The 18,026-nt window shown below is 36.8% G+C and overlaps 1 protein-coding gene across 8 annotated transcripts in view; it reads left to right on the top strand.

The window, feature by feature from the left end:
* The window catches only part of BIRC6 (baculoviral IAP repeat containing 6), a 186,923-nt gene that overhangs the window by 38,773 nt on the left and 130,124 nt on the right, over nucleotides 1-18,026 (top strand). For all 8 annotated transcript variants that reach the window (XM_054196360.1, XM_054196361.1, XM_054196359.1 and 5 more), the window contains exons 11-20: nucleotides 1,086-1,235; nucleotides 4,695-4,920; nucleotides 9,356-9,516; nucleotides 12,358-12,489; nucleotides 14,175-14,306; nucleotides 14,587-14,765; nucleotides 15,349-15,479; nucleotides 16,383-16,544; nucleotides 16,652-16,783; nucleotides 17,028-17,125. In XM_054196360.1, the coding sequence (XP_054052335.1) occupies nucleotides 1,086-1,235; nucleotides 4,695-4,920; nucleotides 9,356-9,516; nucleotides 12,358-12,489; nucleotides 14,175-14,306; nucleotides 14,587-14,765; nucleotides 15,349-15,479; nucleotides 16,383-16,544; nucleotides 16,652-16,783; nucleotides 17,028-17,125 (1,503 nt within the window). The remainder of the gene's footprint in view (nucleotides 1-1,085; nucleotides 1,236-4,694; nucleotides 4,921-9,355; nucleotides 9,517-12,357; nucleotides 12,490-14,174; nucleotides 14,307-14,586; nucleotides 14,766-15,348; nucleotides 15,480-16,382; nucleotides 16,545-16,651; nucleotides 16,784-17,027; nucleotides 17,126-18,026) is intronic.

Below are 18,026 nucleotides of genomic sequence, written 5' to 3'. Positions count from 1 at the left end.
AACATCTGTTTTATTAAGCCATTTGCTGTTGGGCCTTTCTTCTTGAGATCCAGAAGAAAACACATACCAGCTCTTTCTGTGCCTTCTCTGTACTTGTCTCACGCTCGCGCTCTGCCTCGCTGTGCCTTTGTTGCTCTCTGTTTTGCTCCCCTCACAGTGCAGAGCGTGTAGTTGCTGATTGTGCTTTTATCTTGGGTTTTTATTATATATATCGTCTCGAGGTTTTTTTGTTTCAGATTACCTGGATAATTTGCATAACAGGGTTTGTCATAACATTAGTCAGATGCTGAAGGACAGTCTGTAATCAATTTTCAGAAAAGCTATTGAAGGGCTACCCTAGGATTTTCCTCTCTGTTTAAATCCTACTGATTACGATTTTTGTAACTTCTGAAACTGTTAACAGCCCTTTCTCTCCCCCCAACCTTTATGTAAATTTGAGCGTTCCTTCTCGGTGACTTCTCTGTAGATGACAGAATTCATCTGTGTATATAGTGGTGAATAATGGGCAACTTCCTTGAATGATTTCAAGCTTCCATCAAAACATTGTGTCCACTGAAAATTTTGCACTTCCTCTTTTGACTGTTGACCTGATCAGTGTTATAATTCCAGGTTTGATGAAATAATGTGAAGAGCCCCTTAGTTAGGAGAGCTCAGTGGGGAAATGATTTTTCAATTATCAAATATTCAACTTCAAAAGGAAATTTATGCCACCTCTAAAAACAACGTAGTATAGGCCTTCAGTTGACATGATGGAATATTTTCTGTTTAAAGCATGATTTAGATTATGGAAAGTGTCATAATTTCCATTGAGGTTTCCTTAGTTAACTGCCTTTTAACTCCCCTCCCTCCTAATTTTGTTTTTCCTTTGATGCCATTTACAACAGGAGTCAGTATTTTTGTAGTTCTGTTTTGTGTTTACCCTGTAAACATTTGCAGTAGTAAAACAAAATGAGTATTCCTGTACAATCTTACTAGTTTCAGGTCCCGCGTAATTACTGTCATAATTTGCAAGCCTGTCTTGTGAGTTGAGTTTAGATGTTTGCCTGTCTAAACTTGCTTCTTTTGTTGTCTGTGATGATTTTTAGGCGGAGAACTTCATTTCCTTCAGATTGGAGGGACCTGCGATGATATAGATGAAGCTGATATACTTGTAGATGGATCCCTTTCCAAAAGCGTAGAACAGTCATCAGAAGGCACCAAGCCCTTATCTAATCCTTCTAGTCCAGGCATTACAGGTAAATTGCACATGCTTAAATGTATTGTAAGTAAAAATGCTTTTGTAATTTTTGAAAGTTGCATATTGAGATGATTTTGAGTTATTTAATAGTATGTGCTTTATACATTTTTGCTGCCCGAAGTTGGAGTTCTGTAGTTACTGTATGTCTATCACTGGTTATGTACAAGCATGACACTTTAGCAGTTCCTGATTTAAAAAAAACCAAACCTTTTGTATTACTGTTTGTTTTTCCAGTCTCTGCATGTTATTTTAAGTGTGGCAGACAGGAAAAAACAGGTAATCATGCAGGCACAGAGCTTCCCTCATAGTTTAAGTAGGCTTGAGCTCTTTATTTGGAATTATAATTGTATGTTCATTATGTAAAATTGCCTTAAAGTTTATTGCGGAAGCTGTACAGCTCTATTTAATAAAACATGTATTCAACAGGTGTTGTTGCACACAGTGAAATTGATGCTCTCTATACTTCAAACAGTGCAGATGCTGTTGATAAATTAAACTTATGAAGTGAACTCTTGGATTTTTGTTTTTAGCAGTTAGTCTGGGTTGAGCTATGCTTAAATTCTGCTGTCATTTACCTACCAGTTTCCTTCCTGGAAAGGTTTGTCTGCCCTTGGACAACAAGAAATAATTGCTTCTAATTGTCCAAATTCTGGTTTTACCCTAAACATCATATTTAGGTCTTGCCTTTACTGCGGTTCTCATGTACCAATACTCCCACCAGTCTGCTGCCTTTTGTAGTATTGTGTCCCACTTAGTTGGGTGGGACAGTTGTTCCTTTTGTAGTGAGGTAGAAGGGGGAAAATGTGAGGGGCTCCTCCTGCTTGTAAGGGAGAACAGTGAGTATGCAGGTTATGGGAGCTCCGGTGTGAGCCTCTTGATCTTTTCTCAACCCTCATCAAAGATGCTATAGTGTAGATAACTTGCTATTAAAATCTAACAACAAATCTAATTTTGCTCGTTAGGCCTGAGGAAAATTTGAGTCATGCTGAGGTTTTTGAACTCTGTGTGTGTGTGTGTGTGTATATATATATATATACACACACACATATGTATGTATATATGTAGCCTTGCTTTGAGTTTTAAAGGGAATTGTTTATGAGACCTGTAAAACTATTATGTTTTTCATTTTGTTTTAACCGGCAATTGTTGAAGATAGAGACACAAAGCACGATTATTTTAGTTGGGTTGGAGTTTGGAGGTTTTGGTCATGTCTGTTGGGACAGAAATAGGGATATATTGGGAATAGGTGATGTAGAGTATAAAATACAAGAATAAATAATATAAAGCATGAAGATAAAGCAATGATACAGTGAAAATAAACCATTCATGTATGGTTTAGTAGATATGACTATTTCAGAGAAGTGACGTTAATTTTTTGTGTGTGTGGTGTGGGTGTCTTTGCCTGCAGCTGCAGAAGACAAAAAAAGCTGGTAGAGGACTTAGTGGCAGTACAGGGACCATTTTGGATCATGGCGTCTTGGTGTTCAACAGGCTACTTGCTGTCTTTCTCCCCAAGCCCCTGCTTTCTGCCAGCCTTGTAACACATTAAACTGTGTTGTGCTGTGTTTGTATGACCCCTGATTTTACTCCTCAAGAAGCGATCAAAAGAAGGAAGGAAAAGATGCTTTTTGTCTAAGATTACCTGTAAACAGCAGTACAGCAGTTGCTGTCGTCTTCTCTGCTTTGAAGACTGAATTTCTCTTGCTCCTCCCCTATTGCACATATCTCAGGGAAAGAAGTCTGTGGCTTTCTTCTGCACCTTTCTTCTTTTGCTAATAGCAAATAAAGCAATAATCATCTTCCTTTTTCAAGTTTGCTATTAGAACTTCAGCTTGTCATAACTCACTATTTCAATATAACAAAAGTAATTTTGCAAAAGAAGCCAAGTATACTTGGCAGCACTGGAAAGTTGAGTCCTTCATTTTTCGATTTTAGGGGCTGATATCACATTACATGTGGTAGCTCTGAATTTGTAGTTGTTTATGTTGGGAGGGGGAATGAAGCAGTAAAAATCCAGTCTACTCAAAGATAGAATTGTTGCACAGTTTGAGCTATGATCTCACTTGTCATTGCTATGATTTCACTTCTCATTGCAATGTCATCTAGCTAATGAAGTTCACATTTGGCAGTAAAAAAATGAAGGTGTTTCCTGTATTATTGAAATTATATTTCTAAAGCATTTTTGATTTCTAGTCTCTTCAGCATTTTCCTGCCTCCTAGATTGAAAAGTAGAAATCATAGTTGTTGCAAGGAGAGTGAATTTTTTGCCTGGCTCTGGGTATTTCATCTTGAGCTTCTTCACTTTTTGGGAAGAATTGCATATGCTGTTCTACCCTCAAGCTGGAGGATGAAATCTTGTTCTGGTTTCAACCTGTCTTGCTTCGCAAGATAGTCTCAAGGTTCACACTTAACTGGGGGGATGGTATTTGCGGTGGTGTTTGGTTTGTTTTTTTTTTCCCCGGGGTGGTGACAGTAGTACTCAAGTAGCAAACTTTCTCTTTTTGAAAACCATCATCTCTTTCCAAGATTTTCTTCAAAATGCATTTTTAAGAGAAAATGCTCGAAATGTAAGAAAATTGACATTGTGCATATCTTATTTTCCCTCAAGTTTTCAATTTATTTTTTTTTGTCTGAGGAAACCTGATTATTTTTAGTTCCTTTGTACTGTTTCTTTAGGTGTTTGACTCCTGGGATATTTTAATTTTCAGTACTTCTTCAATTAATATTCTTGTTTCCTCAGGACAAGACTTGAATATGAAGACAAGACGACAAAATACTTGTCTAGGCCCAGTGTCTTTTAAGTGCATTACATAAAGCATGGTTGTTTTTCTCTCACCCCTCTTTTAAGCTAAATTGGGAGCCTTCCAAAACATTCTAATAATCCACCATAAAATAAGTGTATATTGATAAGCAGGTGCCAAAGTAATGTTTTAAACAGTGATAAAAATGTTACAATAGCGTACTAATTCCATCTGTTTTCATGAAATATAAAACTTTCATGTTTTTTTTCTTTTTATCTGAGTCAATAGAGGTATTAAAAAAAAGTTTTAATCAGCTTTACATCATCAAAGTATAGCTGGCTAGTTACTTTTTCCTCATGCTTCTGGTTGAATCCCAGACAGCATGCTCGGAGCTCTCAGTACTTAAAAAAAATTTATTCCAAATGAGCTGTCTTCAAAGGGTACTGACTTCAAGGCTAGGGTTGTTTGGTTGCTTGTGTTTGGGGTTTTTTTTTTTTGGTTGACTTCTTTTTTGTTTGTTTGGGTGTTGTTGTTAGGTGTTGGGGGTTTTTGTGTGTGTGTGTTGTTTTCTTTTTTTTTTTTTTTTATTAGAAACTTCATATAACGTAGTTAATTTTACGTTTAGCAGTTTGGATGTATTTCAAACGGTTTATAGGATGTTCTGGAAAAAAAAAATAATCTATGTAGTAATTAATGTATGTTCTGTAATTATTCAGGAGTTGATCTTTTGGTGGACCAGCCATTTTCCCTTGAAACGCTGACATCCCTGGTGGAACTGACCCGTTTTGAGACCTTGACGCCACGGTTTTCAGCCACTGTTCCTCCCTGTTGGGTAGAAGTCCAGCAAGAGCAGCAGCAAAGGCGGCATCCACAGCATTTGCACCAGCAACACCATGGGGATGCAGCTCAGCATACTCGAACTTGGAAGCTACAGACGGACAGGTAGGTAGGGTAACGGTGCAAAAAAAAATTGTGTGTATTGCTTAACTAGTTTATATAACTGGTATAATCACAAATTTAATGCAGTTTAATTCATTTTTAAGTAGTGTGCAAGTTTAAGAATGTGTACTTTCAAAGATAATAATTCCTATCTGGTAGCTTGCATTATAGGTCTTTGTGAGATTGCCAGAGTTGTTTTAGCGTACCTTGAAACAAATTGAAAAGTCAAGTTTTGAATTTGTGTATTTTTGTTTGTCAAATGTTGCCATTTCATTATATAATTAGACAAGCACATTCACCAGAGTTACAGGTATTCTTCACTGTTTCTATAAAAGTCTGATTCACCCTTCTTATGCATACACACATTCTTAGTACATTTTTTAATCATAAAATGCAAGCTGCAGGTGCCACTATGACTAATCAGTTGTCCTGAACAAAATCGGGTTGTACTTTATTTTAAAATGTGAAGATAAACTCTGGTTTTATGTCTGTTCGTCTCAAGTTAAACTTTTATAAGCGAGACATTTACATAAGCCAGTATAGAGCCCTAGTTGTGCTAAGATTTAGGCAATAGTTTCATTGAAAGTAACTGCACCGACACAGTAGGTGTAGTACTTCTTAGTTTTTTACATGTGGCATGAGAACTTGAAATTCCTCCAGGATCCTAAAGATCGGAACAGCAGTGTTGCAGTCTGCTTGAAGAGTTGCTTAAAACCTACCTGAAGTAGCTTTAAGTAGTTTTTCTGAAAAGTGCTTGGAGAAACGAGATACAGATAATAAGTTGTGTTGTGTGTTTTATTAAGGGACGTGCATAATAAGGCACTACAAGATCTTTTGGGTTGGGCTGTCACACATCTGTCCCTCTTATGTACAAGAGTTGGATAGTAATGTCAAATCTAAATGCCCATAGAGCGGAAACAATCATGTAGCTAAAGGGTGCCAGGGGAGCTAGAGATCACTTGTGGGGAAAAAAAGCTTGTCGTATAAATAAGTGGAAGCTAGCATGTGATAATGAAGCATTCCGGGTGGGAAAGCAGGTCTGGAAGATAATAGTTGCAGGCGTTTCCAGGGCTGGCACCTAACATGAGCTGAACTTGCTTTAATTAAATATTCATAAGCCATGGTTAAAAACTTGCAATGTGTTACAGGCTTTAAAACCTTATTATCTTGTGGTTCTGCTTTGTGTAAAATATTCTGTATGTAACAAGTGGAAAAAGAAGGTGGTTCCTTGCAAAATAACTTCCAGTTAAAACTACTGATTATCCAGTGTGTTTAGCAACAGTTCAAGAGTAAAAAACTACCAATGGGAAGACATAAGGGAGCAAACAATGAAGGTTATAGCTGTTAATTGGAAGGTGATAGGTGGAACATTAGCTTATGAATATTGTTTCATTAGAGAAAAAGAATTATGTCTGCTGCAAAGTAAAACAGGAACGTGAGGAGGTAAATTTAAAAGTTTTGATTCAGTACTGGAAACCTTTGACAGCTGCTAAGTGACTCATGATGAAGATGATTAAATTACAATTCCTTTGTTCATAGGTTAGAATATACAATTTTAAGATTGAGAGCCACGTTAGCTTTTAATTAAAAGTTATCTGGGAAGAAACTTTTTGATTTTGGATTATTTTGTTTGTCCTTAATATGAGGTTCATTTTATCTCCTTTCTGAGTGTCTCATGCTGATTCCTATCAAGATGTGGGATTACAGGGTTAGATGGATGAGTAATGCAATTTGATATGGTAATTCTTTTGTTTCTCAAATAGATAGAAGGAGATAAAACCCTGTAAATGTATTTTAGGGAATGGCATTATACTACACTCATGCTCTTTAAATCCTACTTTTGTTATTTTAAAAAGGCTGTGTAACAAAGAAAACAGAAAAAGCAGAGTCTGGTTTATCTTATGACTTATCTAAATATCAGTATTTCCCCTTCAGTGGCAATTTAACTGAAATGTTAAATTGGGTTAATCCTCTTTAAAAAAAAGTACATGATTTCCGAACGTGCTTTGATAAAACAGTGATATCTGAGTTTCCTGGCTTTTTCTGAAATTTATATAGGAAATATTTTATGTATTCATCTTATGCAGACATATTTGAAAATCTGTGAAAGAAAGAAGAGCTAGGTACTAGGGTGCTTTCCAGTATTTAAACTCTGGAAATGGGTCTGCAGCTCAAAGTTCAGTTGTAGTGCAAGATCAAATGTTGATGAGGTGTTCTAGAAAAGGAATGAAGTGTGTTGGAAAATATTTTGTAGTTGTGAGAATGATGGTATATTTGCATTTAGAACACAGTCTTGAGTGTGTATCCTTTAAAAAGATGATATAGATTTAGAAGGGTTTCAAAGGTGAGAAAAGTTGCTAAAAGTACTTGCATTAGATTGTCAGAGAAAAGTGATATTTAGGATGGATATGCTAAAATATTTAGAAAATAATAAAGGAAGTAAATTAATTTTTTTGTTTCTTTGAAACTTTACACATGAATAAAGAGGATGCACTTAAACAGAGCTATGAGAAATTAAAAACCCGTATAAAGGGGAGTTTTTCACTCATCACAGAATTAGATTGTGAAGTTCATTGCCACAGGTGTGTATAAGATGATCTCTTCGCTGTTGGATTAATGGGAGACCTCCATGGAGGATCACTATTCCATACATGCCTATTGAGAGATACTTAAAACTTTCTTTGTGGCATCTGCTGCTGAATTTTGTCAAGAGTAGGTTTCTGGAGTAGACAACAGTTGTAAATCAGTACGGCAGTGTGCATCGTATGCAACAGAGAGACTACAGAAGAGTACTGCAGACTAGTGGTTCATCATTCATTTTTTGTGTTGTACTAGATCTAAGCTTAAACTGGATGAGCAGAATATTACTTAGTCTTTCGGAAGGCTTGCTCCTTTGAATGTCTTATTCAGTCCATGCTTTGCACGACACCTATAGGAGTACTCAGACATAAAAAACCACTCCCAGACCTTTCCCTGTTCTGCACTGGGCTACATATTCTCCAAGTCAGAAGAAAGGCATTGAATGATTCTAATTTTTTTAGTGTTAGATTTGCTAACAGAGTTGTTTGTTTGGTTGGTTTTTTCCCCCTGGAGTTGTAAGATAAATTTTCATTATATTTTATTTACCTGAGTTATTTGTATAGTTAGCTGAAAATTCTTCCCTGTTGTTTCTTAAATTAAATCATAACCACAAGTTCTTTTCTGTCCATCTTTCCTCCCAAAATCACTGCTTTTCTGTGTTGCTTCTGTGTTCTCAAAAGCTGTCATGCCATTTTATTATGTGTACCTGGAATCAGTTATAAGTGTATTATACTTGCCTAAGGGAGATATGGCCTTCAGGGCTATTACTGTAAAAAAAAATGCAAAGAATTAAATATATTTGTACCAATCGTTAATGTATTTTAAAATGGTTTTCTGCACAATATTCAATGTGTAGCGTATTATTTGATTTAAAATACCTTTTTGTAATTTAGATTTTAGAAAAACATCTAACCAATATTTATAGCAACATGTTCGGTTTCGTAGTGTTTTCAGTTATATAATAAAATAATCACAGGCTATCAAAGTTACTGCATTTTAAAAAATTATTTACTGATAAATTGAGATCAGGAAGTGCAGTTATTTTAAAAATGTATACAAATTGACAGCTGACGCGTGATTAGTTTTATTTTAATTGCTCTTGCGTTTGAACTATTTTTTGCAAACCTTAGTGTATCAAACCATGGAACAGATCATTGAGGGGTACTTATTATCTGAAGTTTACACTTTCAGTGTAAAGCAAAGTTGGCTTCAAAAGGAAAATATGACTCATTAAAAGAAAGCTGTACCCATTTTGCACAGCGCAGGCTTCTGAGTGTGCACCTGGTAAGAAGCACTTCTCATCCTGGATAAATTAACAAATATATTTTAAAAAATAATTGGAAACTAGTATTTTGAGTCTTCTGGATGTGGCTGTTGTACCACTGGAAAGTGACATTGTGTAACATTTACCAATGGGGAAGGCCAACTTGAGAGATTGCAAGATATTTGCCATCATGCTTTCATAAATGTCACTGATGGGTAGATCCTTTTTTGGTGATTTTTTTTCCCCCCTCCCCCCCATTCCTTTTTTCTAGGAATTAGTAATTGTTATTTATAGTAATACGGAAATAGTACTGTAATGAAGGTAATAGGGAATCTTTTCACTGCTAGTTTTATGTGAACATTGATTCTCCCTCTCTTACCAGTTGGCTTTTAACATGTTCTTCACAAAATGAATGTGGTTAACTGCAGCTTGAAAGACTTTTACTTGAGAAATTCATGTGGATGTCGACTAATGCGAAATAAGTTGTTCTTGTTAACGGAAGTGTGCACAGATGGAGAATGCACCGGGTAATGCTGCCTGCCTCAGCTGAATTTTCACTTAACACTGGGTCATTGTCTTCCTTTTTTCTGACAGTAACAGCTGGGATGAACATGTCTTTGAACTGGTTCTACCAAAAGCCTGTATGGTTGGACATGTGGACTTCAAATTTGTTTTGAATTCAAACATCACAAACATTCCCCAGATTCAAGTGACTTTACTGAAAAATAAAGCTCCAGGCTTAGGGAAAGTCAATGGTAAGAAAGAAAGTAAGATATTTTTTAGAATATTATTTCTTTTCTCAAACTCAGTGTTCTCTGTGATGTATATTAGAAGACTTGCTTGAAGTTGTGTATATATTTCGATTTTACTTATTTCCATTTTATTCCATTTGTCAGCATCGTGGTCTGTTTTCACTTACCATGTTTCAATGTAAATTGGGGAAACAAACTGGGTAAACGCTTTAAAAATCCTGAATTTTATACAAAAAAAAGTGCATAGCTCAAAAAGGTTGAACTGAATTATTGTTCTGTACTGCTTGAATCCTACAGTTATTACAAAAAATATGTGGTCAATTGTAAACTATCCTAAAGATTGACTGGTGAACAAATGGTGCTCTTTTAAATTCTTGACATATTTTTTTTAAAATTATAATAAATTATTCCAAATCACAGAAGGAAATTATTTGCCAGCGCCTCTTGGATGCATAAGAGAAAACAGCAAGGCTTTTTTTGATGACAGTAGATAAAACTTGGCTTCCTTGTGAATTCTCTCATGGTCTGGCTCATTAACTAAGCTACGTGAAAGCCGCAGTATGATTTCACCTTTTGTTCCTTGCAGCTTTGACAGGGCAGACTGAAGTTATGAATGCTCTTGCCTTGGGAAAACTCCTAGCTGGACTCTGCATCTTAGTAGCTCTCGGGGATCTTGTGAGGGGGTAGCATAAATTGAAAAGTCACTTCTTTGATGTGGAAGATGATGTGTTTGTGCCTCCGTTGGGATTTTCCTGTGGTGGGAGTGTTCGTAGCATGTGCTCTTGCCCTGTCTGCTAGGGAGGAAGGTATTACATGTAGTACTTCCTTTTACTGAGGTTATCTTTATCAGGCCGTCTCTTTTTGAAAAGCTTCGAGGAACTTGGTATTTCAGAGAAATCTTGCTGTTAAATATTATTGAAATGGCTGCTGAATATAAAATGTGTTGGGGAGTATAGCAAGCATGTTTAAAAGCTCTTTATTTTTTCTTTTCTATTTTGCTAAATGCTAAGTAAGAGCATGCCAGTTAAACAAGAGTTACAGAGCTGTAAATTTTGAAAAGGAATACAGGCATACCAAAGATCATTGACGTGCTTTCATACAACTTTTCACTCTTTAGTGTCTCCCAGTGTTTAATAAGCGAAAAAGAAAAAAAGTGTGCTGGAGATGGTCCTTAAAGAACTTCTGGTGGTTATCCAAGAATAAAATATTTTAGCATAGTAATATTCTTGGAGAAAGGTGTATTCTTTTAGGATACAAGATGGTTTAACAGTTTTGGCAGAAGTGCTAGCTGTGACTGCAGGGCAGCAGTCAACAGATGTTCTTGCAGGTTCTTCCTTTGTTTAATTCTCGAAGCAAAACCTTGATTTTAACACACAGCAGAATTTTATTCTATCAAATAAAAAAATAGGACAGATAGTCCACATTGCTCTTCTGAATGGAACTTGCCTTTTTTTGGCATGAATTTTAGAATTCAGTCCATTTGCAGATCTGAATGTCAGAATTAATCTGAAAAGAAGAAATGCTAAACTCTTTTCCATAATGTTTCAATTTTAAATATTGCTGATCAAAGCAGTTTGATGAGTTGGTAATTCTTCGAAGACGTTTGATTTGGTTGTGAAATAAATGGCCAGAGCTTTTTGTGGATGCTTTACAGTGCAGCATATCGAACATAAGACATGACAGAGCTCTTCCAGAAAGTGACATTTGACTTCCTTACGCGCAGAATAGTGAAATTTGCTTTTTTCTGTTATGGATAGGGTGGAGAAAGCATGGAGTGGAGGGCCAGGGTATACACAGACGGTTTGGAAAGGGCTGGGGGATGTGAGAATGCCTGCAAGGCAACCTGTGCAAGGTCTTTTTTTCTTTTCATTTCAGTAGGATTGGGAAGCTTCGACTAAAACACATCCTCTTAAGTGTTATTGCATTGCAATTGCTTCCTACCCTTTTTCAATTTGTCGGGTTTTGGGAAAGGACCTTGATGACATTTGCCTTTTTTTCTACGCCCTACTGAGTGAAGTAATAGAACGCTAATGATTTCAGTATAAAGGAACGCAAATCTGGATAATTAATGTCTGTGCTGGATATTAACCAAAATCTTATACTCCTGGGGAAAAGTAATATTCAGGATTGTTTGGTGGCTCTTGAAAAGGTATAAAATCTTCAGACTGAAATTCAGTTAGTTCCTTCCGACCCTTCCCTTCTCTGCCTCCCTAGGGTGAGAAAGGAACTGAAATTTTAAGATAATGAGAGCTAAGGAAGATTTGTAGGGGAGAGTTTATTCAGCTGGTTTTTCTACGACAGGCCCCCGGAACAAGTTAAATGCGTAGTGTGTAATAACGGGAAGGCCAGAGGCATAATTCTTCCAGTTTGGAACTAGTGTTTTTGATCTGGCAGTTGGTTCACTGTATATGCTTCTTGTTCATTTGCTTGCGTGTCCTTTTCATCTATGATTCATGAGAACCATTTAATTAAAAAAAGAGCTGTACTTAAGTGTTATCAAAATAATGTCTGATGTTCAGCAGGAGCGATCTAGTTATTTTCAGTTTAAATTATCAGACTTTCAGAACTGGAATCTAATTACTTAGGAGGAATCTGCAGTTGATTATTAGGAGAAAATAATTTGGACAATGTTAAAGTAAAGCAGGATGTTTACAGGTCATTCAAAGAAATATTTTTTAGCTATTTGCTGCAAGTTCAGTTGCAATCCTAATATGAAAAACATACCTATATTAGAAGTAGTGTTTTGGGCAGAAAGCTGATAAATTTGATATGAATACTACTGCTTCTGTTTTCTGTGAGCCTTAAGCAATGTTTATGAAATCTTGCTAATATTTTTATTTCCAGAAGCAGCAGTAGACAGACAGATCACATTTCCTTTATCTCCAGCTCATAATATTGAAGTGGAGAGAAATGGAAAACCAGGACTGGTTGAATTCAATGAAGAAATGCAGTATATGGATGTAGAGGAACCACAATGTAAGTTTTATTTATCTTGTTATACCTTGTTTAAAATATGTATTTATCTTGTTATACCTTGTTTAAAATATGAGCTTGCTTTTTTTTTTTTTTTTTTTTAATCACAGAATGGTTTGGGTTGGAAGGGACCTTAAAGATCATCTAGTTCCAACCCCCCTGCCCTGGGCAGGGACACCTCCCACTGGACCAGGCTGCTCAAAGCCCCATCCAGCCTGGCCTTGAACACTTCCAGGGATGGGGCATCCACAGCTTCCCTGGGCAACCTGTTCCAGTGCCTCACCACCCTCACAGTAAAGAATTTCTTTCTGATATCTAATCTAAATCACCCCTCTTTCAGTTTGAGGTCGTTACCCCATGTCCTATCGCTACACTCCCTGATAAAGAGTCCCTCCCCATCTTTCCTGTAGGCCCCCTTTAGGTGCAGGAAGGCCGTTATAAGGTCTCCTTGGAGCCCTCTCTTCTCCAGGCTGAACAGCCCCAACTCTCTCAGCCTGTCCTCATAGCGTAGGTGCTCCAGCCCTGATATGCTGGAATTTCTCTGCAAAAATTTCTCAGCCATTTAAAACAGACTGATTTGTCAGCCCTGTTCAGTGTTGCCTCTCTCACTTGTCTGTTTACTGTACAGACCAGTACTGTACAGAAAGTTTAACACAAACACACCAAGAAGAACAAAGTACTGGAGACTTAGTGCTTAAATGCGGATTAGTATTTAGGGTTTAGAAATAAAGTGGATTGATACAGCACCTTTCTAACTTAAACTCTTACCCTGTTCCAGCAGTATTTTATTTACTTGGTTTCCTTAGCTAGTTTTAACTGAATATTTCTTTACCTACCTGGCTGCTGTAAACCAAGAAAAATAAACAGCTGGTAAAGAATTCATAACTAGTCATGTTAATTTTCAGCTATATCAGACTCGCTGTGCCTGTTTGTGTAAATTTTTTTGTTAACCATACTCTTCCATAAAATTGGTTGACTCTGAAAGGCAATCAGATTGGATCCAAGTGAGGAGAGCTACAGGCTAAAAATTGATAGTTGGAGCGAATCAGTTACAGAACAATGATTCTTTTTCTTGGTCCTTTCAACAGTGTTGCTTTATACTTGTCCTTTATTGTGGTCAGGCTTATCTAGAGCATGACTTTAAAGGTCCCTTCCAACCCAAACTATTATGTGATTCTATGACTCCAAGAAAGGTGTTTCAAAGGACTGGGGGTGGGGGTCAAAGGGCTATAAAAGAAAGAAAGGAGGAAGAAGGTTTTTTATGCTGAGAAAGAAGCAGAAGATGAGTGAAGGAGAATTTCAATATACCACAGGAGAAACAAATTAGGCTTCTTTTTTTTGTCTAAACAGTTCTGTCGTGCTTCACAAAAGACCTAGTGAGAGTTGTGGATCAAAGCATATTTGTTCATCATTTTATCAGTTGTGTATTTTGCAGCTCTGAGCCAGTCGTTAAACATATTACCCATATAACAGAACTGAAAATGCTTTGAAAACTGTTGTTGACCTTTACAAATTTCACTGGAAAATGGCTAAAAGCGGACCTTAAGTAGCTGTTAGTTTTTCTATATAGAGTTTATATGTATTTAGTGATCAGAGTTTGACATGGTATATTTTTAATGCCTGCAAATTATCAGATTTTGTGTTTTATATAGGAGCAATTCAGGTCTGTATTACTCTTGCTTTTTAAGGTCTTAGATTGTGTCCGTTCCTGGAGGAGCACAAGGAAGATATACTTTGTGGCCCAGTATGGTTGGCTACTGGACTTGATCTATCAGGACATGCTGGAATGTTGACACTAACAAGTCCAAAGCTTGTTAAAGGTAAACCGGTTTATTATGCTATTTCATCAAGTATGCATGGCTAAAGTGCATCTCATACTTCTGTAGTCAGACTTTGGTTTGTATTTATTTTCACATTGACAAATTTTGCTGTATAACACAATAGTGAGTTACCTTTTCAAACTCACTAAAGTACTGTAATTAATGTAGTTGAGCTCTGCTTGTACACCATGTCTGTGAAGTTGAAACGTGTTTACAACTTGCTGTAGTAAACCATGCAAATTCTCCCCTCCCTCCCTTTTTTTTTCCTTTCCACTTTTAGGCATGGCTGGTGGCAAGTACCGCTCATTTTTAATTCATGTTAAAGCAGTGAATGACAGAGGAACAGAAGAAATCTGCAATGGTGGCATTAGACCAGTTGTTAGAATACCATCCCTAAAACCTCAGACTAACAAGGGCCATTCCCTTGCTTCATTGTTGGCAAAAGTTGCAGCAGGCAAGGTAATGAATAGCCAAGAAAGACATCTGTGTTAAAGTTGTAGAATTGGTATGATTTATGTAATCTGAAAATGAAACAGCTGTTAGGAGAATTAAGATCTATTAAAAACTGCTTTTTTTTAAGAGTTGACTCTGTCACCTGCAAGAATCAGAGTTCAACATCTCTAGGTTGTTTCTTCTCTGCCAATTTAGTTGAAAAGGTCTGTTCTGCCACTTTCCCGTTCTCGGCACTTGTTTTTGAAACTTCCGTTTCCATTAGTGTTTTCAGTAGCTGATAACGCCTTACAAAGAGTTTTGCGCGTGTCTGTATTTTACTCTTGATTGTTGTAGGTGTAAGATTGGATGATATGATGTACATCTTGTGGACGTTATTAGAATGGTTAGAACATAATAAATTACAACGCATTGTTAAGTTTGATGTTCTGTGTTAAAACAATTAGTGAATAACAGTAGTCTATTAGTACAATGCTCAAACTGAGAGATATTTTGTTGAACTGTATGTATTTCACTGAACAAGGTATACAAATGAAGCAGTCAAAACCAATGTGATTTATGAATATTTTTATTTTTTTTCCCAAAAAAACAGGAAAAGCCATCTAGCAAAATTGAAGCCACTAATTCTTCAAGAAAATCAGATAATCTGAGAGGCTGTGACTTACTTCAAGAAGTCTCTGTAACGATTCGAAGATTTAAAAAAACATCCATTTCAAAGGAAAGGTTAGTAGGTGTTTTTTAATTCTAAAAAATTCTAGCTTCTTATATTAAAATATTAGCTTATTATGAGACACTTCTCATAAATACTTAGTTCTCAAAATAGCTCAGGTCGAGCCACCATCTTGAATTATTGTCAATTATGAAATTGTCATTTCATAAACATTTTATGTGGAAAATCCTGCAAATTGTGAGTTCGAGGGCACTGTGCTGTGCAGGTTGTGGTAGAATAACACCATGCATGAAACTGTAAGTTGAGTGATTATTTGCCCGACTTAAAAAGGAAAATGTAAATAAGTTTTCTTGGTAAATTAGTTAAATTATTTGGACAGATTTTTTTTTTAAGGAAGCATTTTTCCTTTCTGTTTCCATGTATTGTCTTGCTTCTTACAGCAGGGAGTATACTATTTGTTAAAAAGTTTAGATTCAAAATTCACTAACAAATTGTTACTCAGAAAACTGGTTAAAGTCTCTATGGATTGGTACTACAGACCTAAATACAAATAATACAGTGTTTAATTTGTATTACCAGCTGCCACCCTGCAATGGTGGCACTGGCTGTAGTCGGCTTAAAGAGGTCAAAGAGGCTGCAAATGGTTGCCAAAGAGCGTAGATGGTGAAAGTTTATTTAGGTTTAGAAGTTACTAGACAAGTTAATAAGGAAAAAAGTTCCCTGAAGGGTACTAAATATACAGTAACCTAGGAAGTTCTGTGAGCAGAAAATAGGAAGATTGGGAATCTGTGCATGGAAATTATCACGTATGCTTGTGTACTAGTTTTACTCTCATCTAGTCATCTTTTTTTCGCCACTCCTAAGACAGGATACAAAGTTGGAGGGACACTTTAATGGGAGAATGGCCATATTGGATAATTGATTATTTTTTTTTATTTCCCTCCCCTTCTCCCTAGAGTTCAACGGTGTGCCATGTTACAGTTTTCAGAGTTCCATGAGAAGCTGCTCACCACTCTTTGCAAGAAGACAGATGATGGTCTGACTACAGAACATGCTCAGAGTCTTGTACTAGACACACTTTGTTGGCTGGCCGGAGTGTATTCAAATGGACCTGGCAGGTAAGAGAGAGACTGTGTTTAAATTAGCATGGCTATTTCTCAGTATCACCTCTGTTAAAAAATAGAGTTTTATATGATTCTCTAAGGTGTGCAACTTGTTTTTACAGCTCAAAGGAAGGAAATGACAGCTTGCTTTCTAAAACACGTAAATGTGTTTCTGATATAATACGTGTTTGCTTCTTTGAAGCTGGGCGGAGCATAGCTCACAAATGTGCACGATTTCTTGCACTGTGCATCAGGTCAGTGCTAATTACTTATGTATTTATTTTTATGTATTTATTTTTTATATATATTTGGGGGTTTTGCATGCAGTCTGAATTGTATGTACATGTTCAAGCAACAAGATCCGGAAGATCTGTTGAGGAGAAATATGTTAAGGTATGACTGCAAAGAAATCAGTCCTTCAGCTTCATCTTCTGGAAGAGATTTCATGTTTCGTTCGTGCTTCATTAAGTGTTAAAGTGTCTATGTGTTTCTCTGTAGCAATGGCAGATGTGACCCAAGTCAGCAGGGATTTGGATCAGTTCTTCTAAAAGCTTTACTTGACAATATGCCTCTTTTGCCTGCTGCTGCAACAGGTGGTATGTATACAATGTTTGTTGTCATAAAAATACACAGGACATTTGTTGCTTGGCATGTTTTGTTAGACTCTCTTGTGAAATAAGAATTAGGTAATTGTTTGGTTGGTACAAACTGCTTCTTGGAGTGGCCTGGTCAGGGGGTATCCAAGTATGAAGGATGCATTTGTAGATGATGGAATTTTAAGCAAACTAGCTTGCTTAAAACAGAGTGCTAAGGCACTGGTGTTTTTCAGAGAGCTTAAGTAAGTTTTGTAAGAATTTTCAAAGGTGTTCAGCAACCATAGATTCTTTTGGTACCAGTCAGAGTCAGGATTGTCTGTTATTTCTGAAAATTAGGAGGTTTATTGCGGGGAGCCTGGCTGTCCAAATGATGTCCTGCTATCAATCCATGTCCATTACTTCTGCACCAAAAGGAAACTTTTAACTAAATTAAATTCCTTCCCCATCTACATTGCAGAGTAATGGTACCTTAGCACCTTGTTGAAGCCTTTTGAGTGCCAGGTAGAATGGGAAGATGGCTTTAGCACTTGTAATTCGGTTGGCCTGCTTTGTGTTTTTCACTGTGTGACGTTGTTGAGTCACATCTAGCTTGGCATTATTGAGGGGTAATGCAGAAAAATTATTTTGTGGTCTGAAATGCTAGTTGTGCTACCACCCAGGTGGAAACACTTAACATTCTGCTATTGAGGGTGTGGAATGCACAGAGGGAGGAGGAGGAGGAGGGGAAAGCTGAGGTTTGTGTTTCCGCGCAGAACCACTGCACTGTGCTCCCAGAATTGATCTGTAAGGAAATGGTGCCTCCAGCAAATACAGAATAAGGAGACAGGAGCCAAAACCAGAGGATAAGAGAGGAAGAGTTGAATCTAGAGTAAGGCTTGGCTCTGAAGGGAGTGTAACAGCT

This window comes from Rissa tridactyla, chromosome 3 (genome assembly GCF_028500815.1).
Source record: "Rissa tridactyla isolate bRisTri1 chromosome 3, bRisTri1.patW.cur.20221130, whole genome shotgun sequence".
Lineage (NCBI taxonomy): Eukaryota > Metazoa > Chordata > Aves > Charadriiformes > Laridae > Rissa > Rissa tridactyla.
The sequence above is the reverse complement of the archived record's forward strand: the minus strand, read 5'-3'. Positions and strand labels throughout refer to the sequence as shown.